The 25538-nt window shown below is 30.3% G+C and overlaps 1 protein-coding gene across 2 annotated transcripts in view; it reads right to left on the bottom strand.

Moving 5' to 3' along the window:
- Positions 1 to 24946, bottom strand: part of LOC134690943 (FAS-associated factor 2-like) — a 49053-nt gene extending 24107 nt beyond the window's left edge. The window contains exons 1-14 of one of the 2 annotated variants that reach the window (XR_010102062.1): positions 24769 to 24946; positions 23416 to 23484; positions 20707 to 20816; positions 20051 to 20166; positions 18985 to 19014; positions 18501 to 18601; positions 16835 to 16920; positions 16185 to 16276; positions 15049 to 15147; positions 13942 to 14020; positions 12740 to 12821; positions 10550 to 10639; positions 7730 to 7873; positions 3618 to 3901 (exon numbers count right to left, since the gene is read on the bottom strand). Coding sequence is in view for 1 of the 2 variants with exons in the window: in XM_063551119.1 (XP_063407189.1) it covers positions 3722 to 3901; positions 7730 to 7873; positions 10550 to 10639; positions 12740 to 12821; positions 13942 to 14020; positions 15049 to 15147; positions 16185 to 16276; positions 16835 to 16920; positions 18501 to 18601; positions 18985 to 19014; positions 20051 to 20166; positions 20707 to 20816; positions 23416 to 23484; positions 24769 to 24828 (1338 nt within the window). In the remaining variant the exon portion in view is untranslated. Of the gene's footprint in view, positions 1 to 1893; positions 3902 to 7729; positions 7874 to 10549; positions 10640 to 12739; positions 12822 to 13941; positions 14021 to 15048; positions 15148 to 16184; positions 16277 to 16834; positions 16921 to 18500; positions 18602 to 18984; positions 19015 to 20050; positions 20167 to 20706; positions 20817 to 23415; positions 23485 to 24768 lie in introns of those variants that run through there. The other variant, XM_063551119.1, reaches the window with a different exon arrangement.
- Between the last annotated feature and the right edge of the window lie 592 nt (positions 24947 to 25538).

Raw genomic sequence — 25538 nt, 5'->3', positions numbered from 1 at the left:
ATATGGTGTAACCACTTGCTAACATCACTGCCAACTTTTTTTATACTCTTTTGCTAGCCCAAGATTTTGTATTTTCCGACCCCATGTCGGGCCACGGTGAAAACGACATGCCTCAACTGATAATAATACCTGGGGAAAACTCTTAAACGACAACGTGCATTCTCTCCTCAAAATTTACATGCATAGATGTAAAATTCATTTGACGATTAAATCTTTCACAACATTCCTTAGGCAAAGAAACACTTTTCTATAACAGTTTCCTGATTTGGAAGACAAAAGGCAATATTAAAGTGGAATTTAATGTCCATTCCTGAATCCATGTTTTGTATACAATTGCTGAAAGTCACCTTCCACCAACAACAGAAAAAAATATTTAATGAATAAAATTTATAAGACAAAAATTATACTAAATATATATAAGTACGATCAATATGTGTTTAGGTAAATTGGCGCAAATGAGTTCCGAAAACTGGCGCAATTGATACATTTGAGAGAAAAAAATATTGGCGCAAATGATACCCCTGAAAAACAGTAATTGGCGCAAAAGGAGTGCTGCCATTAATTCACAACAATAAAATTTACTTTAAAAACATTTATTAAATAAAATACAGTCTTATTTTAAGACATTATTGTTTATACATAATACATAATTCACTGCAGAAACACAAGTGTAAAGGGACAGATTTTTCTCTTGTGATCTTGTTCCCCCTGAATATCTTTATTTTTTAATTTCTATTTAATAAAAAAAGATGTGAAGTAATATGAGACAGCAACCCTACAGACAATGACACCAGGACATGACATCTCAAGGATACCTTTGACTTCCTCTAAAGAATCACTTACTAGAGAGGTCACATGTATCTTAAAACATGTGGAACATTTTAATATAAAACTTTTACTAAATTCTGAAGAAGGTTATTTTTAAGGTGTTAATTTAAGCAATTTCACAGGCCTAAATACCGGTAACCTATTTTCAAACTTTTATTTTCCATTTTTTTCTTGTTTTTGATTCAGATCTACCTTAAGCATGTTAAGGTTAAGGATCGAATTGGTGAAAGAATAATTTTGCAATTTTATATTTACATGAATGCACTCAAACTTGCAGTAATATATGGTACCATATGACCATATATAATACCAAAATGTCAGTTGAGATAGTTTTCAATTGATGTAATCTGAAGTAGAGTTAGTTCCCTTTGCCTCTATTTTAGAGAACAACAAATTTCCTTATAAATCAATCATATTCAACTCGTTATACTAACTCGACTTTATAAAAAGTTGAATTTCACTTTCATGAATACCAACTTAGAAGAGTATGTCATCTGATTTTCTTGTACCACATAGTCAAATAAGAAATTAAAGTGAAACAAAATCAGGGGAAATAACTCTATACTGAAATTACAGCAATGGACACTATCAACAATAACTGATATATGAAATTGAATGTAAATCTGAACTTAGACATAGACTTTTACTGATGTCAATTAACCATTAAATATGGTTGACATTAACTTTTGTTAGAAAGTGGGACTAATTACGATTTTATATTTGAAGTGTGTAGGCTAAGCAGTTCTGTAGATGTGACTGTCTCTGGATGCACAACTTATTGTAAATTGTAAAAATTATTACAATTTTGTAATTTTAGACTAAAATGCAATTTTTATCTCTTTGATATTGAGAAAAACCCTGTTTAATTCAAATAAACAATTTCAAAATGAGAGTAAATTTTTGCGATTATAACATGATAACCCTGAACATTGCATTTTTCGCAAAGATAAAAACATCGCAATAATTTCTAAATTTACAAAAGTGTTGTTTGAAACATGTACTCCCATGGTTCTTTATCAACTTTGTTAAGGCAAACTAGAAATAATTTTTATTTATCTATAATCATGTTAAAACATTTATTACTGATTCATTTTTCTTTGAATGCATATTCATTTTCACAATTGTGCATTGAATACAAATAAAGGTGAAATTTGAACTGAAATGCTTAATAATTATAACATGCATATGTGCTGCGTCTGATGGATAGAAATCGACTTTGTTCTAAGGAATATCAATATGTCTGTAAAACTATTTTGGGTTAAAAAATTCTCTATGGTATAAAGTCATCTGTGATTGTTTGAAATTTCAGTTGTTAAAGAACCCTAAAATCAAACTTAAATTTATCTTTTATTTAATAATTGCATGTTTTAAATTCAACCAAAGTCTAAAATGTGTACATGTATAAATGTGCATTTGCATATGGTCCATTTTTATATGACGCAGCTCATATTATAAAGCATGGACTTACTTTCCTGCAAAAAAATGTTCTTCCAACATAAAACAACAAAAATAATATGTTACCAAACATGCCAAAAAGCATACATTTTTTTTGTATTTTATAAAAAACAATTTATACTTAAGCACAAAATTCATTATTAATTTATTTGGTAAGATATTTCCAAAATCTCACCCAAAAATTTAACAAACTGATATTTATAAATTGAACTAAGAAACAGATATTTTAAAACCAACATTATGTGGGGTTTGAAAGTACTGTGGATTCCTTATTATTCCTGGAAAATTATTTGTAGATTCTAAGTGTGATAGGTGGACCAAAAATTTAGATGGTCAATGCAAAAAAAAAAAAATTGTCAGTAGACTTCTATGCCAACTTTGGTTTAACAACGAAATAAAATATTCACAAAAATATCATTTGTCCTAAATCCACAAATATAATTGAAGCCACAGTCCTTCATGTATGGTAAAAAAAAATGAAAATGTTTAAAAGTACAAACTCTAAATCTAAGAATAAATACCATTTACTGTAAATTCAGAAATTAATGCAAGGTTTTTATAATTGCGAGAAATGTGACGGACTGAGTTGTAAATGCAATAATCTAAACTCCCATTTTAAAATATTTTATATAAGTTAAACAGGATTTTTATCAAAATTGTAAAAATTAAAATCAAATTGAAGTCTAAAATGACAAATTCGCAATAATAAATGCATGCAATAATTTCTGAATTTACAGTATATTTAGTGTAGTTCTGAGTGTAATAATATTGTAAAGAACAGAACAGGATTTCATGTGCCTTCATTATTATTCATTGGATACATATTTTCGTGGGTTTCATGGGAACAAGTTAACCACAAATTCAAATGTTCAACAAAGATAAGAATTTCTATAAGAATATAATGCAGAGATTGGCAAAACTACGAAATCAAATATCCCATGTAAATGAGTTTTTCTCAATCCACATAATTGATACCCACAAAAATAAATGAATCCATATTACTTTTTATTTTCATTTTGTATTTGTTACAAATTCACATCATTTATGAAAGAAATAAATGTATGACTGATGAACACAAATTTAAAAAAAAATACTTTTGATTTCTTTTAAAGATTAAATTTCCCTTTTTTTTCTGGGAAACAGTCCTTATTAAAGAATAAATTCACATTACAAATCTGCATAACTACCAAATTTTCAGTTCCATAATTCGTTTCAATAAGCTTGAGGCAATTTACACTCTGCTGCTTCCAAACTCAAACCAGGTCCAAACAGAATATAATTTCTTCAACATGTAACACAAACTAGAAGTTTTTTTTTCCTTCAATCTTGTCAAGGTCAAGGTTACTCAAATAACTTATATATATGCACTTCTTTCAATTCCTTCAAATTCCTTTCGCACTTGAACATCAAAATTCAATTTCAATCTATTTTTTCTAATCTATGCTTCGTTATCTTGCACAAATAACATTTCATTTTTTCCAAGTCCTGCTTCAGCGAAAGTGGGAGGTTCGGGTTCACCGTCTTTAGGTTCACATGGTAGAGTCCGTCTTGGGAAATTTGTAACTATATGAAAGTCATCAGGACAGTCTTCATGACAGAACGCAAAGTGATATAAATCCTAAAATAGAAAAAAATTGTGACATCGGTAATTTTTCATTCTTACATATTTTTTTGTTTATAGAGTGATTAAGATTATAACACAATTTTGACGGCTGTATTTTTGACATTTTACCTATAATAAAATTGAGAATGGAAATGGGGATGTGCCAAAGAGACAACAACCTGACAATAGAGCAGACAACAGCAGAATGTCACCAACAGTTCTTCAATGCAGCGAGAAATTCTCACAGCCCAAGGCGTCCTTCAGCTGGCCCCTAAACAAATATATATACATGTACTAGTTCAGTGATAATGAACGCCATACTAAACTAGAAAGTGTACACAAAAAGCTAAAATTAAAAATAATACAAGACTAACAAAGGCCAAAGGCTCCTGACTTGGGACAGGTGCAAAAATGTCTGTTTGTTTTGTTCACACATGGTTGTAAATATTAATAGAATTTGATATGACTGTCATTCAAGTAAGAGGTTTAGCTTGCTTTAAGATGAGAAAATGCCTGTACCAATACAGGAGTATGACAGTTGTTATCCATTAGTTTAATGTGTTGAAGCATTAATATTGCCATTTGATTAGGGACTTTCCTTTTTGAATTTCCCTCAGAGTTTAGTATTTTTGTGATTTTACTTTTCATTGCTAATTTTCTTACCAAGTCTTGCTTTCTTCCTTATCACTTGATATAACATATCAACATATTTTATAAGAATAACATGATGGATTTCACATGTAGAGCAGGATCAGGGATGGGGTAATTGAAAATGTAATGGTAATTAAGTGTAATGCATTACAATTTTCCATGTAATTGAATGTAATGTGTAATTGAGCATTTTTTTAATTACATGTAATGGTAATTTAATTAATTACATTGAAAAAAGCATGTAATGCTCAATTACTTTTGAATTACATTTCAATTACATATACTTTTATGGTGTTAAAAATAAGGATTTGTGTTTAATAATAAAAATTGTAAAATAATATTTTTTTTTTCTTTCAAATATTGATATCACATACTTTTTTAATATATGAAGTCTATAATTTATACTGAATTTACAATGTATATTAATATTTATTTTACCTACAGATGTTTTTTTTTCTTTCAAATTATCATTTAATTATAAATTAAAAAAAAATGAGAATTGTATATTAGTGTTCAATTTAAAGAAAGATCTCTTAACTAAATAGATTGACAAGTAATTCATCCCCTTGTTAAACAAAAACCAAAAAAAGTGCCACTGAGAAAAATCTTTCTTACACAGTTCATATATAATTTAAAATCACTGCACACAATAATTTTTCAAATTAGTATACACAAAAGGATTAAAGAAATAAAAATTAACAGCTGTAAAAACAAACAGCAATTAATCAGATTAAAATGTCCAGGGGCAATGCCACTGTTACATGTATTTTTATCTAATTAGCAAAATATTGCTAATATTTATACATTATACATGCATTATTAGTACTAAAAATGATTTTCAATATTGTGACAAGACACTTTTTGATATTTTAAGTGTAAAAAATAATATTTATGTTTTATGTATAATATCTTTATTTATATTATGTTTAATTTAAATGACTTCATTTCTGAAATGTCAAAATACCCCTTGATGTATTTGCAAGTTAATAGGAACGAATTCCCCATTCTTTCAATATGACAATCTTCTGATCATGGAACTTCCATGTTCTGATCAAGCAATATCTGCCACATTAGCTCGTGTCGAAAGACTATTTAGAATTGCTGTCAAAGTGTTCAGACCAGAGAGATTCAGACTAAGTGACAAAACATTAAATAGCTAATGATAATCAAATGCAACGCTTAAACTATGCTTACATGAATATTTTACACATGCATTATTTATACATGTATAATATTGTTAAAAAAAATACCATGACGAAATGTAATGTGTAATTTAATTAATTACTTTAGTAAAGTAATTGTAATTTAATTAATTACATTACAAAAACAGTGTAATGTGTAATTGATGTAATTGATCATTTTTGCAATGTAATGTGTAATTTAATTAATTACATTCCAATGTAATTGACCCCAAGTCTGAGCAGGATAAGGTTATCCTTTCATTGCAGCTGAGTTCTACTCCAGTTTTTGATAGTGTTCATGAATCTGATGTACAGTAGTTGTTGTTTGTTTATGTAATTTATACATGTTTCTCTTTTCTCGTTTTTTTTTTTATATAGATTAGACTGTTGGTTTTCCCGTTTGAATGGTTTACACTAGCAATTTTGGGGCCCTTTATAGCTTGTTGTTCCTTGTGAGCCAAGGCTCCGTGTTGAAGGCCGTACATTGACCTATAATGGTTTACTTTTTTTTGTAAACAAAGAATTGCTATCATCAGGTAACGTTTTTTTCATATCAACGAATTAGTAAAAATGAAATTGGTATTGCATTCCTTCCTATTTTATACTAGACGGATTAATATATATTTTACTCAAAGTTTCATACAGACGAGCCTGGAAAAAGGAAGTACATTGTAGATTTCTGCACAGATGCAGGAATTCAAAACATGACTTTTAAATAAAGGGCTGCGCTTTAGCGCATGATACGCCCGTTGCTCTTATAAGTTTCACCAAAGTTGCATAAAATCCCCCTTTTTTAAGTATAAAAATTCATTACTTAAGAAAACGTAAAATCTAAAATTTATAAAAAAGGAAAGGGAGCTTATGTCAATAGATATAAACAATTTATCAAAGTAGCATAAAATTTTGTGAAAGTGTTAGTTATTGTCCCAAAATTGGAAAATCCCCCCTTTTTTAAGCATAAAAATTCATAACACTGAAATGTAAAATCTGAAATTTATAAAAATTGAAACGGAGCTTACATCAATAGATATAAACAATTCACCAAAGTTTCATGGACATTGGTGAAAGCCTTTTTGAGTTATTGTCCGTAGTGTTAAAAATCCCCCTTTTTTTATGAATAAAGCCCCATAAATCCAAAACATAATTTGAAATTTATAAAAATTGAAAGGGAGCTTACATCAATAGATATAAACAATTCACCAAAGTTTCATTGACATTGGTGAAAGCCTTTTTGAGTTATTGTCTGAAGTGTTGAAAATCCCCCTTTTTTTTTACCAATAAAGCCCCATAAATCCCAAACTTTATATCTGAAATTTAAAAAAAAGGAAGGGAGCTTACGTCAATAGATATAAACAATTCACTTAAGTTTCATGGAAATTGGTGAAAGTGTTTTTGAGTTAATGTTCGCCAAAGTGTGGACGACGGACAACGGTATACCATAATACGTCCCGTTTAAAAGAAGGGCATATAAAAATTGAACCATTTTGAGTTCAATAGTACTAGGAAAATTTTCCCCGATTTTAAAAAAAAATTGTTTTAGGAGACACAAATAATACTGAAAACTAAAAGTGTTCTTCTTAAGCAGTACTCTCATAATTCATGGTGCCCACTAAGGATTTTAGAAGGTGGGTCCAGGGACTCATCATTTTTGGTCATGGTGAGTCCAACAGTAACCAGATACTTTTTAGCAATTTTATTTTGGAACCCCTCCCTTTTTTTTTGGTCGATTAATGCATTTGAATGGGGACATTTAGTTGGACCCCCCCCCTCCCCCTTTTGTCAGGGGTTGGGAACCCTCCCTTTTAAAAATTGCTGGATCCGCCCCTGAAACTGCTATATAACCAGTGTAATTTTTCTGATAAATTGGTTCATTCAAATTTTTGAATTTTTTATATTTTTGTTAGAGGGTCAAAGTAAATACTTTGTAAAAATTTTATGAATATGAAAGGAGCCAAATTAATTTTAGTGAAGGTGATGGGTACCACCATAATACAATTTTTACTGTGTATACCTTTAATGACTGTGATTTCAAAAATCGTCTCTCTACTCTAGCTCCATGAGGAAGTTTTAATACTATTTTGACTGTATCAGGATCAGTAGAATTAGGCTCTGCAGGTATTTCAGTCTTTAATACTTCTTTTCTGTCTTCTTTTTCCTAAATACAAAATTGCAATAAATATATTTTCATTTCATAGTCACAAAATGCATTTTAATATATAACCAGATGCTCCGCAGGGCGTAGCTTTATACGACCGCAGAGGTTGAACCCTGAACGGTTGGGGCAAGTAAAGACATAACATTCAAGCTGGATTCAGCTCTAAATTTGGATTGTGATTAAATAGTTGACACAGCATAGGTTTCTGACACAGAATGAATGTGTTCTAATGAAATTAAAATTTTTATTTTCTCTTAGAGCAATTCACTATGCTGTTGAATATTATTCCTCTCAAAAAATTGTTTGAAGAAATTTTCTTTTTATTTATGAAATTTCAAATGAGAAAATTGAACCCATTTTTTTTAATCACATCCCCCTTTCCCTTATTCCAAAACTAATCTCAATTAAAATTTCTAATGGAGTTTGCAACAATTACTACTCATTTAAATACATCATAAAATATTAAGATGTAAAAAAACTGCTTGTTATCACTGAATGGTAAAGATTAATTTAATTTATCAGTTGGTAGTAAAAAGTGAATATACATTATACATTGTATATATAACAAAGATTTAAGTTGATTCTGGACAAAGAAAGATAACTCCAAATAAAAAAAAATCTTACAATTAGATATTTCTTGCTTACTATTCTGGACAAAGAAAGATAACTCTAATTAAAAACAAAATTGCTATTTCACAATATTTTGCAATAAGATATTTCTTGCCATTGCGCAATACTGTGCAATTGAAAAGACTTGCTATTGCACAAAACTTAATATAATAATTCTAGATCCTGATTTGGACCAACTTGAAAACTGGGCCCATAATCAAAAATCTAAGTACATGTTTGGATTCAGCATATCAAAGAACCCCAAGATTTCAATTTTTGTTAAAATCAAACTAAGTTTAATTTTGGACCCTTTGGACTTTAATGTAGACCAATTTGAAAACAAGACCAAAAATGAGGAATCTACATACACAGTTAGATTTGGCATATCAAAGAACCCCATTTATTCAATTTTTGATGAAATCAAACAAAGTTTAATTTTGGACACCGATTTGGACCAACTTGAAAACTGGCCCGATAATCAAGAATCTAAGTACATTTTTAAATTCAGCATATCAAAGAACCCCACCGATTAATTTTTTGTCAAAATCAAACGAAGTTTAATTTTGGACCCTTTGCACCTTAATGTAGACCAATTTGAAAACGGGACCAAAAGTTAAAAATCTACATACACAGTTAGATTCGGCATATCAAAGAACCCCAATTATTCAATTTTGATGAAATCAAACAAAGTTTAATTTTGGACCTTTTGGGCCCCTTATTCCTAAACTGTTGGGACCAAAACTCCCAAAATCATTACCAACCTTCCTTTTATGGTCATAAACCTTGTGTTTAAATTTCAGAGATTTCTATTTACTTATACTAAAGTTATGGTGCGAAAACCAAGAAAATGTTTAATTGGGTCCCTTTTTGGCCCCTAATTCCTAAACTGTTGGGACCTAAACTCCCAAAATCAATACCAACCTTCCTTTTGTGGTCATAAACATTGTGTTTAAATTTCATTATTTTCTATTTACTTAAACTAAAGTTATTGTGCGAAAACCAAGAATAATGCTTATTTGGGCCCTTTTTTGGCCCCTAATTCCTACACCTTCCTTTTGTGGTCATAAACCTTGTGATAAAATTTTATAGATGTATATTCACTTTTACTAAAGTTAGAGTGCGAAAACTAAAAGTATTCGGACGACGACGACGACGACGACGACGACGACGACCACAACGTGATACCAATATACGACGAAAATTTTTTCAAAATTTGCGGTCGTATAAAAAAGGGACGAAAGATACCAGATGGAGGGTCAAACTCATATATCTAAAACAAACTGACATCGCCATGGTTAAAAATAAAAAGACAAACAGACAAATAATAGTACAGAAGACACAATATAGAAAACAAGACTCAGCAACACAACCCGACCAAAAAATTGGGGTCATCTCAGGTGCTCCGGATGGGTTAGCAGATCCTGCTCCACATGTGGCACCCTTCAGGTTTGTTATGTATGTTTAATACTTATGTATAAATGTATGTTTACTACTTCTCAGGTATTTCCTTGCATCTGATGGTACTATTTGTTGTGATTTCTTTCTTTTTAGAGGATTCATTTATTTTCATCAATATCAATATTTTTAAGATTGAAGATAACTGCTATTTTTATGGAATTTTTTAAACATCCCCTGAAAATATCCCACTGGTCAGTTTTTCTTTGTGTACCTAGAGAATCCATTGTCATAGGCAGGAAATTGATGATCCGTGTCAATAAAGATCAGAACCAAATGCACCCTACCATGAGTCATCATTTGAGCTCACAACTACTGTAAATTCAGAAATTATTGCGAGGTTTTTATTATTGCGAAAAATGCGACAGAGTTGTAAACGCAATAATTTTAACTCACATTTTGAAATGTTTTATATGAGTTAAACAGGACTTTTCTAAATATCGTAATAATTAAAATCGCATTGAAGTCTAAAATGCCAAAATCGCAATAATAAATGCACGCAATAATTTCTGAATTTACAGTATTTTAATGATAAGACTTCTAATCAGTGTAGATAAATACTTAGATCCCACACATGTTGAGAGTATTGTTTAACAAGGTAAGGGAGGTAACCTGTATTAATCTTAGTCTTTCTAATTCTTCTTCTTCTTTTTGTTGCTCTATCTGTCTAACTTCCTCTTGTTCTTCCTGTCTTTTTCTGGCCTGTAAAAGTTTCATTTAACATAAACTAAAGACTTCACAGGCATAATGAAAAATTGAAAAATTTCTATAAAGATTATTGAAGATTAAGATTTATTTAAAAATTCTTTTTAAAATGCATTAAGGTGGCTCGTGGGTACAAAAAATTTCAGCAAAACATTAAACCTTTATTTTTTCATTACAATTTTTTATTTAATACACTATTAGTTATTCCATTATGATATGGTACAAAAAAACAACCCTAAAAATTGATTCAGTTTGGCCCCAGATGACTTTTAAAATGTTAATATCATTGAAAAAGCTCTAAATTATCTCCCTTTGAAACAAAAATGCCATTTTTTTGCATTAAATTTGAAATATCTTTTTTTAACTCATCGGTGACCTCTATTTTTTATTATGGTTTTCAAATAAGCTGTACATAAACTAAATACTTGTATAATTTTAGCAATTTCTGTAATTAGGTTATTTTTTTATTTCGATATTACCTCTATTTCGCCTATTATAGTGCCTTACAAGATTTTGTGAGGTAGACAAAATTGACTTTAAAACGATCTTATTGACTTTCGATTTCCAGAAATAGGCAGATCGGACATATTTTGACTTTAGTTACTTACTTCTTAAGTTTGGGATTAATTGTAATTAACATATTCCATTGAGACTGAAAAATGCTTTTTTTTGTTGAGATAAATAATAATTTTGCCTGTCGTGCGTAAATATATTTGGGCATTTCTCTTAAGAAAATGACTTGTTAATGGAACAAAACGTCTTATTTGTAAAAAATTTCATTTGTCTCCACAATAGGCTTTTAAAAAATAACCTTTCAACTGTTTATTCCGAAAAAATTGTGAAAATAGAAGAAGTGGCAATTCTTACCTTTCTCACCTTAACTTTCATTGATAAAACATAATATTGACTCGTCCAGTGTCCAGTTTGAAGTTCATTTCAGTTACCGTACATATTCATGCATGTTCTAATTAATCAACAGTCATGTATGAAAAGCATAAACAAGTTTAAAGGTAAACTAATAACAACCTAATCCAATTAAATTGCCTACGATTCAATAACAATGACTAGTCCACATCATAAAAATGTATAGGGGTAAGTTGGGTAATGAGAAAATGTCAGATATTTTAAGTTCATTATTTTGCAATAACGAATAAAAATTTGTTAACCAATAATTTTGCTATTATTTCATAATCATGTCATTATGTTTTGGTATAGTTTTTGAATCTTTTATTTGCGTATTTAAGGCTGTAGAAAGTTTGGCCTTTAAAAGTCAACATAATCATTGACTTTATACAGAAAATTTGCCCTTTTATTACATAGAATGTTTCACAAATAATACGCGACAACAAAGTAAAATCATTTCTTAAAACACTGCAAAAAAAATTATTCTGATTGATGCAGTGGTATTGTCATAAATTGCGCTGGAGTGAACAGTGGTACAGCAAACGTTGAATTCCCTCACACAATGTTATCACACACTATATTTCAGCAGAAAAAAGGACATTAACAAAATTGTATGCTTCTTCCAGAGGCAGATTGTGAGCTTAATAAACAATGACCCCATTTTTTTATTTCATTTTTCTTTTTTAAGTATATGAAAAAGTTCATTCTTAAAAAAAATAGGGAAATCCTATATTAGAAAAAAAAATGATTTATACCCAGGAGCCCCCTTAACATCTGAAATTGATTTTTTTTTATTTGCCATCAAATGTCGAGCCAATGGCCTACCAAAACTTATTTGGTAAGATTCCTTTCAAAGTCTACACAAGAAGTCTTACTTATATAAGCCTGTGTTGCTTACTTATGAATCGTATTGGCAACAGTGGAAAATTACATTGTACAAAATATTATTTTTTTGTTTATACTGAAGACCAAATTATATTTTTAGGCAAATTGACTAACCACGCATATAACCTAATTTTTAGATTTTGCTCATTGTTGACAGTGTGTAAAGTTATCTATTGATGTTAACATTCTTGTCAAGTGTCCTTTTTTCCTAGAATGTGACCTTACAATTAGACATATTATCAGGTTTATACATTCTAAGGAAAAAGGACAGGATTGAGGTCACAAAAATTGGAACATATCAAAAGTTACCTTTTCCTGGTCAGCTTTTAATGATTCTAAATAGGCTTCATCTTGTTGTGCTCTTAAAGTTTGGTTGAAACTTCGTTCTTCCCTACAAGTATTCAAAACAACAGTTAGACACAGCATGTCATACATTTTTACAGTCTGCACCAAAAACTTTTTCAACTTCTAGTCCGAAGACCAATATAAAGACATTTTTCTAATTTGTCCAAACAATGTTTTGTTAGAAACTCACTAGTCCGAATGAAATTTTACTAGTCGGACTAGAGGCTAACCGTGCAGACTGTTTTTATATAGGGTTTACAAAAATTGTGGATTCAATTCTTTTTGGCAGATACCATTTTTCATGGATAAATTATTTAATGGTTAAGTCAGTCTGCTTTAAAAACCACATTTGATATTTGAACTTGTTGAACATTTTGAAAAATTCCTTGTTTACCTTTTGCTTTGTCTCCTATACATCTTTCACTTTCAAATACTGTAAATTCAGAAATTATTGCGAAAAACGCAATAATTAAAACTTGCATTTTGAAATATATTACATAAATTAAACAGGATTTTTCTCAAAATCATAAAAATTAAAATCGCAATTAAGTCTAAAATGACAAAATTGCAATAATAATTGCACGCAATAATTTCTGAATTTACAGTACTGTAAAATCAGGAATTACATACCTGCCAACTTTTCAAAATGCAAAATGCCCATGGGATTTATGTGCAAGATAGATTTTCAATCCTAAAAACCCTCTAAGGGGGCCTTTAAATCTATCTTTATGGTTTTTTTTTGGCTTCTTCATACTTTTTATAGCCAATAGTCATTGTAAATTTAACTGTTTTGTTTAAAATTGTGGACAAAATTGCTCTTTCAATATTTCCTTTTTGGAGCTTTCATGGGGGAAATCCTCACAAATAGTGACAGTTAACAGGTATGAAATTATTGTGTGCATTTGTTATTAAGAAAAATCTGGTAAATATCATATAATTTTTTATTAAAATATTATGTAACAATAACCCAGTCGCTTTTTTCGCATTAATTAAAACATCACAACAATTTCTGCATTCACAATATTTGACTACCTGATAATAGTAAATCAAGAATAGCATTCTGAATGCCTGAATTTAATGAAGTTTAGTTTTCATTTTTACTTCCTCATCAAAATTTGCGGCACTTTTAACAATGACTTTCCTAAATAATGATTGTATTAGTTTACCTATCTGCTCTTGCAGCTACAAGACTAGTTTCATTTTCACTCATAAGTCTTTCTAATCGCTGTGTTAATTCAACTGGTCCTAAAATAAAACATTATCATCATAATGATTATGTTATTTCTCATGTATTTTTTTCCTATTAACAACTGTACTGAAATTTTAGGACACAGATTCAGAAAAAAATGTTAGATACAGGTTTTTTCTTTACATACATGTAATGCCAGAAAAACTATAGTTATCTAATGCCTTTATTTCACCACCATATCTTAATCTAAAATATATGTTTTCAGATTGAAAAAAATTGTAAGGGTTCCACCGAACCCAGTGTCTCACCTTATTTTTGCTGTTAGTTGCAGGCTCAACAAAAATGGAAAAAAAATATTAAAAAATTTCTTCTTTTCAAGAACAATTTTATTTGCCATAGTCATTTTTAGAGCAAACAGGGATTTAACAGTATACCACATTCCCTGAAACTGGTTTGTAACTATTTGATTTTCTATTGCATTTGATAAATGTACCTGATAAATTGTGATTTCATCAGTCTGATAAAGGAACCTTGCCTCACAGTCATAAAACTTTCGAGTTGGTTTTTTGTACTCAGACTAAAAAAATCAACCGATCAAATTGCTGGATTTCATGTTTCGAGCATGATTTTTGTGCTCTGACCACTGAGCAAAGTTTTATGCCTTCAACCCCATGATGTTCAGTACTTTTTGTTTGCTTATGTGGTACATAACGGTTTCTCTCTTGTTTTTTTTATATAGATTAGACCCCTGGTTTTATAGTTTGAAATGTATCACACTAGTCATTTTTTAAACCCTTTATAGCTTGCTGTTTGGTGCGAGTCAAGGCTCTGTGTTGAAGACCGTACTTTGACCTATAATGTTGTTTTTTTTACAAATTCTGACTTGGATGTAGAGTTTATAGCTGACTATGCAGTATGGGCTTTGCCCATTGTTGAAGGCCGTACAGTGACCTATAGTTGTTAATGTCTGTGTCATTTTGGTCTTTTGTGGATAGTTGTCTCATTGGCAATCATACCATATCTTCTTTTTTATATTGTCTCATTGGCAATCATACCACATCTTTTTATAACTACTAAAACTTACCAATAGGACCTTCTATTCTAGCTACTACTGTCATTTTATTTTGACGTAAAACTATTAAAGCTAAAAATGGATATGTATTTTCTCTTAATGCCCTGGAAACTGAAATAGAAAAAAAAGTATTCTCCTTTAGAAAACATTGTTAACATATATATAACAGAATGGTATCAAATGTATTTTCATAGCATGGTTTATGTGTCCATAAAGGCATAATGTTTATAATTCAGGGCTTTTCAGAGCTGGCATATCGAATTGAAACCTACTGTACCTATAAACGTAATAACACTTTTGGCATTTTGCTTAATTTTGTCTCTGAATAACCCTCTAATGTCAAGTAAAAATCACTTATTAATTGTAACATCATTTTTTTTAAATTGTGATGGCAAAATTTATGTGAACTTGTGTGATTTTATGTAATTGGGGTCAAATTAGCATACAAGTGTAAATAAATCTATAGAAGAGTGTGCTCTTGGTATTAGTATCATTGAATTGATGAACATCCCACATCTGTTTTATTAAATAAATGACTCTTTTTATATGCTCAAAATTCTGACAAGAAAAGGCCTTTACAATATAGTATGTTGCTGTTGTTAGATTTATAGAGAAAGTGTCAAGTTCTCTCAAACATGTTTAAAATCTCCACATTTAATGAGTATTTCAAAATCCAGGAGCTTGTAATTCAGTGCTTTTGATTGTTTGCTTTCTACCATTTTCCATTATAGTGTTTATAGCTTTTTCCATTATAGTGTTTATAGCTTTTTCCATTATAGTGTTTATAGCTTTTTCCATTGTAGTGTTTATAGCTTTAATCTGGTTGATAAATAATTTTCTGAATAAAATTGGAGCCTATTATAGCTTATAATGTGGTATAAGTTTTGCTCATTGTTGAGGTCCCTCGGGTGACATATAGTTGCTTACATCTATTTTCTGCAGTCTTTGGAAACTGTGCATTTATTATTTGACGTGGGATATCAGCTTTTGGGGTTTAGATAACAGACTGTTGAATATCAATGAAATCAAATATTCTAGAAAATATGAGTTTTTTAACATGTTTAAATCCATGAAAATTGGTGTCCACAGTAGTTTTCTTATAAGAAATCATACAACATCTCTATATTTTATAAACTATGTATATTTACCCCTATATCCTTCAGGACTGTTAGTATTACATGACCAAAATAACATACTGCTATTTATAAAGTCTATCACATCATTATTCCCTAATGTATTTCTGAAAGTAAATGACATGGCAAATGATGATTCAGAAAATCTATAATACTTAAATAACGAGGTCCAATTTGTCAGCCGTCATCACGTAAAAACGATGAATCAAAGAATTCAACTTTATATATAACAAATAATTTTGGTGTATACTGTTGAGTTAAAAAGGCCCTTTTATTTTCCAAATTATTACTATTACCAATAATTGATAGGTTCCGGGTCGACGGGTTCAAATAGAAAGATTTTGAAAGCAGAGAAAACTGTGCATCTTATAATCGACATGACTTTATCAGATGACAATACCAATACTAAAATAAGGCATACACATAGTTATATACTTTAATTCAGTCACGGACCCGCAATATCATGGGTGTGTTCTAGTATATCTAAATATAATCTTTTTTTTCAATAAATAAAACTGTTGTACATATCTAACAAGTGAAACTGTAAGCTACTGCTCATTGGCGATACCCACTTCCAAATATGTATAATTTTGATTGTGTAAAAATATGTAAATCGACTTCTTGAATTGTACGACATTTTGCCACATGTCTATTAGATAACAAACCTGCAGAAATCTGGTGTATCTTGATGATTATCACCATGGAGATATACCAACAGGAACCGTAACTCACTCTTGGCATCATTTAAAGCCTGGAAAAGGAAAAAATATACAATACAGCTTGGGTATATTTTCATCGTATTTTTCATTTGTACTGACATTTATAGATTGTCCTTGGTCATCTCAAAGAGATTGGTTTTCTCTTTTGAGCCGACACGGCGAAAGTGACAAAAGCTATCAAGTTGAGATGACCAATGATAATCTGTTTATTGCTATTTTACCTATGACAAGGTTGTTAATCTCATTGTCAACAGACACATGTACCCTTAGTTTCTAGCCATAATTTTTCATATCACTCCACTGTGCTGAGAAAGGAATTTATCAATCAGTAAGATCAAAGGAAAGTTTCATAACATACCAATACTGTGAATTCATTTATTTTCGTGGGTATCAATTTTCCTGGATTGAGAAAAATTAACAAGTTCGTGGATACTTGATTTCGTGGTTTTGCCAAATTATGCATACAAGCCTATTGAAAATTTGTTATTCGTTAATTATTAAATTTCATGGTTTAACTTTTCCAACGAAATCCACGAAAAACTAATGTCCTACGAATAATAATGAATCCACAGTAATTAGTAAATATATCATATGATCTTGATACTGATAATATAACAGGAATTTCTTAGTCAGGAAAAGCTCATGATATATCCTGTTTAATAATGAGATCAAAAAGTTTAAACATATTGTGACGAAAATTAGTTCTGTTCTCCAGAACAGAGTTTAAGACTGACTTATAGGCAACATAATTTTTTTTCTAATAAATGTTTCATCCCAATGAGATATGAAATCATACAACACATTACAATAGAGGCAAAATGTTTTCAATGAGAAGCTGACAATAGGTCTCATATTTTTACAACAATTAATTTCTATAAAAGAACAAAAACAAAAAAAAATCAGCTATATTTCCATTTAGAAAGGGGCATAACTCTAGAACGATAAAAGTAAGACCACAAAAAATCAAACATGATCTGTGTTTTGTGGTAATAAGCATTGTGTATAAGTTTCATAACATTTAGTGGAGGCAAATTAAAGTTGGAGAACAGAAACTAATTTTGCCAGTTTGGGACGAACTTTCAGACGTACATACAGACTGACAAGGGTTAAACTTAATGCCCCTCCTGTACGGCGTGGGGAATAAAATTATTGAGTCAAGTCACTGAAATTGCGTTCTGATCAATTAACTTTCATCCAACAGAATTTCATATGAACTGAAACATGTGGATATAAAGTTAAAACACTTAAAATCAAGTCACAGTAATAATTTAACAAAAATAATTCTATGTAAATTGTAGATTTTGTGTTTATATCATGCAGAAAGTTATTTAAAAAAGATCATCCTTCCTCTGTAATTGACTTATAATATAAATAACGGTAAATTCAGAAATTATTGCGTACATTTATTATTGCAATTTTGTCAATCTAGTCTAAAATGCGTTTTTAATTTTGTCATAGTGAGAAAAATTCTGTTTAATTCATGTCACATTTTTCACAATAATAAAAGCCTCACAATAATTTCTGAATGTACAGTAGGACTGTAAGAGGTACATTATAGGTGCTATAAGACGAGTTTTCTTCTAGAGCATAATAATATGATCCTTTTTAATACCTGACTGTATGATCCCTGGTAAAATACTGGATGGTCCTGTCCATATAAATCATTATAAGTCTGTAAAAATCTGGTTACATCACCAACTGGGTCTACTACATCTGGAAATAAACATTAGATTACAGAGATATAAATATACATTAACTGAATAATGTGTCAATCAAAAGTGTATTTTCTAATGCAAAGACCCTTATTTTTTCAATATTCAAATTTACATTCTATAATCAAGTTTTTTTTCTAATGCAATTCCCTTATTTTTTTTAATATATTTATTCAAATTACATTCTATAGATTTTTATTTTCATCACTAAATCCTGAAGTGAAAAATTTCTTGTATTGATCAAGCCTAATAATTTGGAATCAATAATTTTCTAATGTCAATTTTCCTGATGCAAAAAAACATGTTTTTCTTAAACAATTGAATTTCAGGATTTTATCCAATGTGTGCATACAACCCTATAGGTAATTAAACAATTATACTTACTTCTCCTTGGATCTTGTCTAAATAAACCCCCTGAAATAAAAGAAAATATACACCATTATTACACCAACAAAAAAATGCTGAATTTAAATACAAATCAGCCTTCTTCAGCAGATTTGCATTTAAATTCAGATTTAATATATAGATCCTTACGATGATACCAGTTGATTATCGGATTTTCCCAATCGAGATAGTTAAATTATCAGTTACCACACCGAGTACTTTTATAATTTAACTTTCAAGATTGGATAAATCCAATAATCTCGAGTAACTATGTTAGAATCTGTTTCTCTAATGATTATTTTTTGTTTTTTTGTTTAATGAAAATCCACCTCGAGTGCCTTTCACATTCCACGAAGTTGTCAATTTCATTAACACCTGTTAGCATACGTTGATTCATCCAGCTAGCTAAAAAGGTTATGACCCTTTAAATCATCCAATGATCTTTTGACATCACCGACAACCACACATTGATTAAATTTAATTTATACAATTGGTTTGGAAAGGGGTAAATTTCCATAGAATTAGAGAAATACATTTATACTGCAAACTGAATTGTGAGAAATGAAAAATATCCTAGAACTGTTGATTCTTTAACTCAGGGTTTAAATTTTTATAAAATATTCAAGACATAAAATACTTTCAGTATCCTTCATAGAATAAAAATAGAGTCAAGAAATTATCACAATGATCAGCTGACAGGGTGACCTGAGATAATAACAAGAATGTGTCCACAGTACACAGATGCCCCACTTGCACTATCATTTTCTATGTTTAATGGACCGTGAAATTGGAATAAATTCTCTAATTTGGCATTAAAATTAGAATGATCTTATCAAAGGGAACATGTATACTAAGTTTCAAGTTGATTGGACTTCAACTTCATCAAAAACTACCTTGACCAAAAACTTTAACCTGAAACGGGACAGACTTTATCCGAACAGACGAATGGACGCACAGACCAGAAAACATAATGCCCATCTACTATTGTAGGTGGGGCATAAAAATACCTTCCTTCACATTTCTAATTCAAATTTCTGTAAAAAGTGTACATTATTTTGGAACTTACAAATAAATGTTAAAATATCAGTAAAAGTTGTGTAAACAAATCTAAACGGAAACGCCATAAAAAAATATGTCCATTGAAATATTCCTTGTGGTCTTCTACTAGCTACTGTAAAAACCCTGGAAAATAAAATTAATATAAGTTGGAATTATTTATAATGAATACTGGGACTGATGCTTAATCTGGAAAAACAATTTGGAAATTAGTATGGCGTTCATTATCACTGAACTAGTATATATTTGTTTAGGGGCCAGCTGAAGGACGCCTCCGGGTGTGGGAATTTCTCGCTACATTGAAGACCTGTTGGTGACCTTCTGCTGTTGTTTTTTCTATGGTCAGGTTGTTGTCTCTTTGACACATTCTCCATTTCCATTCTCAATTTTATTGTTTTTAATGATTTGACATATCTTTATTTTTTCATTCCTTTGAGAGTATGCAATATGTGGTATTTGTCAACAATTGTAAGGACGTGCCAATATTTCAGAGTGTATCATGAAGTCTTTGTCTCATTTAATTTGTGTCTGCCAAATAACATTTCTTTTCTATCAAATTGGCGTTCAATCTTATGTCATTTTCATCAAGAATCAATTAAAATGATGGTCAAGAAAAGGCACAAAATGGCAGACATTTGTCATCACTGAGTGAGAGTGCAAACTGACCTTTGGTCTGAAGGTTGAATGTTAACTGGAGGTGTTCTGGGTTCAGGAGGAGGTTGACTATAAACAGAAGGAACTCCCTCTTGTTCATTAAATGTGTCCTGCACAGCAGTCTGAAATATATAAACATTGTCATGATAATGTCATAATCTGTATTTGTTGTAAATATTTCTTTACACCCCCTTTGAAATATTTTTGTTTGTATCTGAGTATCAATTCTCTGATGCAACCATTACATGCAAAAATAAATTGTTATCCAATTGTCCTCTGGTGGAAGTTGATATTGGTAATACATAAATAAAAGTCATAATTGAATACAATGAATGATCATTACACAGCATGTTTTATGATACACCTCGAACTTGATGCTCATTTGATTTAGTTAAGGTGATACCTAACACTACCGGGAGGTAACTCTGTAAAATCAGCTAAACGTTTTAATTACATTATGCTGTTTAGGGAAAATTAAGCTTCTCAATAATCAAAATTTGTTTTTTGTCAAACTGATATATAACCTGTGTAATTTTTCTGATAAAACGGTTGGTTCAAATTTTTTGAAATATTTATATTTTTGTCAAAGGGTCAAAGAAAATACTTTCTCAAATTTTTATGAAAATAAAACAAGCCAAATTAATTTTAGGCAAGGTGTTGGATCCCACCTTAATACATACAATATATGTGTTATTAACATGGCTCAATTTGGTTTACAAAACAGTGAAAGCATAAAGATTATGAGAATTGACACAATGAACATGAAGAAAACAATGATAATGCTGTAAAAATCACAAAACGTTATTTCAGAATGAGATGGCTGAAAGAATATATATATACATTTTTAATATTTTGGATGATGTGAACAATTGTACTATTATGACAAAAAGGTTGATGATGTGTTTTGTAAATTAACGTTTAACATTTTTTGGTAATTTACTGTTATTCTTTAAGAAATATAGCTCTGAATGTTTTTCACATGTTATTTATGTCATATGTGTATACTTGTGTACATAGAATTAGGTATAATATCAATGAATTACGTATGTATATTTCTTTCTATCTTGTTCACCATGTTAAAATATTATTTGTATCATTTGTCTGCCTCTTGTTACATTGTAAATTGTCTAGAGTGTTAATAAAGTTCTAACATCTTTAATCTATTATGGAAGGAATATTAATTTTGTATTTAAATGTTTAAGACAAACCTCTTTCTGAATTAATTTGATCTATCAGTTTGTGATTATTTCATTAACAAATGTCATGAATGTCAATGAAATACAGGAGTTCAAATAAGAAAAAGGTGATAAAGACCTATGTTATTTGGACCATTTTGGAATTACTAAGGCAATGTCTTCACATTCAACTCTAATGAAATATCTCCCTGATGAAAAGACAAGGTAAAATTGTAAGCATCTCCTGTTGTGCAGGCATTACACAGCCAAATGAATTAAAACTAAGACTGTATTCACACCAAACGCTGTGTACAGTAAACATGTTTACATTTGGTTTAATGTCATGTACACTAGTTTCACATTAAATTTGTTCACATCTATACACATTGTTTAGCTACCTGTACATACGATTTGTTCACACTTGTAAACAATATGTCGTTTAAATGTTCATTAGGTAGAACCGAATTCAAATTTTCAAACAACTATTCTAGCAGTAAGGGAACAACCATTTGACTTTAAAAAAAGGGGGATGGATTTTCAACAATTTCATACAGATGATTAAAATGAACAAATATTCTGAATCCAAAGTTTCCCAATACATTAAAGTGTTTATTGAATTGGTACAATCGAAAACCTCAGATAGCCAAACCCGTGATTACCATTGGTACAATCGAAAAAAAAGAAAAAATATAAAATTTCGCGCAATAAAAATTTCTGACTCAGAACCCCCCTTTTCTTAAAAAGTATCTTTTAGTGGTTTCTCCTTTGAGAAAGTCATTTTGGATGATTTGCAGTAGTTTAAACTAAAGATGTTTGGATTACGCATTAAAAACTTAGGCTACATCCACATGCTTACAGACAAAGAAAAAGAATTTCGATGTTAAGGATTACTACATCATTTTTTTGTACATTACTGTTTATTTCAAATGTTTGTTTTTTTCTCCAAGGAGTATTTGGCACAGGGAGAGGTAATTATTCTTTTTTTTCTTATTGTATTTTAATGGATCTGAGATACTACATTAACAAACAATTAATCTCACCCTTTTTTAGTAATGCATTTATGAATGAATCATTGTTTGAGTAAATACCAGTGGCAAATATTTCTGTCAGTGTGTACATCCAGACGATTTGTGTAGAACTTTTCAAATCAATTATGTGTTCGTCAATGATGATGGATGAGTCTTGATAAGAGGTTTATAAGGCTGTGTAAAGGGTTTTAATAACATATATTTTTTATAAGTACTAGTGTTATAAGTATTATATTTATATAAAAATTGTTTCTTTTTTAAATATACATGGGAAAATTAAATTCTGAATGCCTAGTTTTGTGTACACTCAACATACACAAGGCCTACATCGATTATCGACTGCATGTAGACAAAACATGATTTACACTACATGTAAACATTGAGTTTAATCAATGGGAACGTATTTTTAGTTTATGTGTGAGGTACACTAACACAACACCGAGTTTAGGTCAAAGTGAACACAGCCTTAGTCAACCTGTGTGACATCACCTTTAATCATGTTAATTCATATTACAAACCTCAATATTCCACTCATGCTGTTGTAAAATCTGTTGACATCTATCCAAATCATCTATTCCTGTCATGTCCTATAAATAAAACATAATGAACTATTAATAACTATCCCGCCAACACAGTTAACAACTACATTGGTGGATTGGTTGGACAATTACTAGCTATATCATGTAGATTGTCATGATAGTATACAATCATCTGGACAAAATTCATCAATCAATAAACAATTGTATCATAAAAAAAATTTAGAAACATTTCAAAGGACTCTTGATTTTTTTAATTTTACAAGATTAAATGTCATATGAATTTTTACTATGAATGCTTTTTTATTTGAAATTGTGATGTCGCAATGCAGTCTTAACTACACTACAATAATAACAAACACAAAGCAATGCATTTAGCCGTGCAGACTAACAGAGCCGGCGTTTAATGTATATTTTATATTATAAATCATGACATATATGAAATACAAATACATTCCAAATGAGGTACACAGAAAGAATAAACATCTGAAACAAGTTCACTCTGTATCAATAAGAGCCAATATCTCTATGTATGCATGTATGTATGTATGTATGTATCATTGTGTATATATATCCGTCTTTAACGTAACCTCGCCGCCCAGGAAAAACCATCAAAAAACTTTATTAAAGAAAATTGATTTGGAAACCTGTGTTTTCGGAGCAAGTGCAAGGCATGCCTTGGGACATTGATGCCAAACTCCATCAAGAAAAAACAGCAAAATAATATACAATATCAAATATTATTTATGAAACATTGAAGTTTAGTGTTGAACGTCTGCGGCTAGAATGATTTTCAAACCCAAGAACATTTAAAACCTGCTTTCAACTCATTAATATAAGAATTCTTTTTGACACAATCCAAATGATTGGTCCACGTATCCACGTGTACAACTACACATAACAAAACCCGCCAAAAAATATATACCGTTCTTATAAAACGTTCCTTTTAGACAACATTTTCCCGCTATACTCCGAAACGCAGGAAAATACATTTCTTTAAAGTGAGAAACCCATATAAGACAAACATATACTATGCAACTCTCATTTAAGGTTCTCTATGTAAACTGACTACAAATGAAACAGAAGAAAGGCCAATACTGGCAATATTTAAGCAAATTAATAAATTATCATCGAAACAGGACATTTTTCAGTTCAGACGCCCGATTCTCAATTCATTATACTAATGGCAAAATTGAAATATTTGAAGTTATCTTAACTATTCAACTAATATAGATAAATTTGTCTAGAAATGATCGTAAATGATGACGCAGTTGTTTTGAAAATGGACCTGATCAGCATCATTTAAAATTAGAGGTTTTATGTCACTTCGTGAACCTGAAATTGGATTATTTTTTCTGTCTGCTCTGGTGATATTTCTTCTAGTGCTTCTGCCATGATGATCTGTTTTATGTGATGTAAATATGAAATGTGTCAATGACAAATTTAGAAGTATTGCAACTTTCTAATTTTCTTTCCCGGATCTTGTCGAAATAAACTAAAAGCGGAAACACAGAGTTGACGGAATGGATACGATATGGAATACGGATTTTCAACCACTAACCATGAAAAAAAGTTAAAAAAAAAATTGAGTTGAGTTGCCATATGTATGCATACAGGGGCGGATCCAAACTTTTTAAAAAGAGGGGTTTCCAGCTATATGCTCCTATTCAAATGCATTGATCGGCCCCCAAAAAAGGGGGTGGTCCAAGTAACGGTATCAGGTCCGTTCGCGCCCAATATACTTTCGCACCCTACACGTTCGCACCTCGCACGTTCGCACCCAAGGTACGTTCGCACTCTACACGTTCGTGCCTAATTTTAATTCAAATTCCAGTTGGAAAATTGGAAAATCATGATTGTTGTTTGTAATTGCTTTCACGTAAATACTGAATGTAAGTTATAGCTTGGTATGATCGAGTAAAAGATTGAAGATTTTAAATGAAAATCACAAAAGATAATTGTTTTAACAGCTTGGTCCCTTTGATCTGAAACAATGAAACAATAAAATTATAACCAAAACATCAAACATGAAAAAATTTATTCAACACACACCCAAAAAAACGTAGTCTGAATCTCACTTCATTTTGAAACAATTCAATGAAACA

Source organism: Mytilus trossulus, chromosome 11 (assembly GCF_036588685.1).
Source record: "Mytilus trossulus isolate FHL-02 chromosome 11, PNRI_Mtr1.1.1.hap1, whole genome shotgun sequence".
Taxonomy (NCBI): domain Eukaryota; kingdom Metazoa; phylum Mollusca; class Bivalvia; order Mytilida; family Mytilidae; genus Mytilus; species Mytilus trossulus.
Note: the sequence above shows the minus strand (reverse complement) of the source record. Positions and strands in the feature narration are given on the sequence as shown.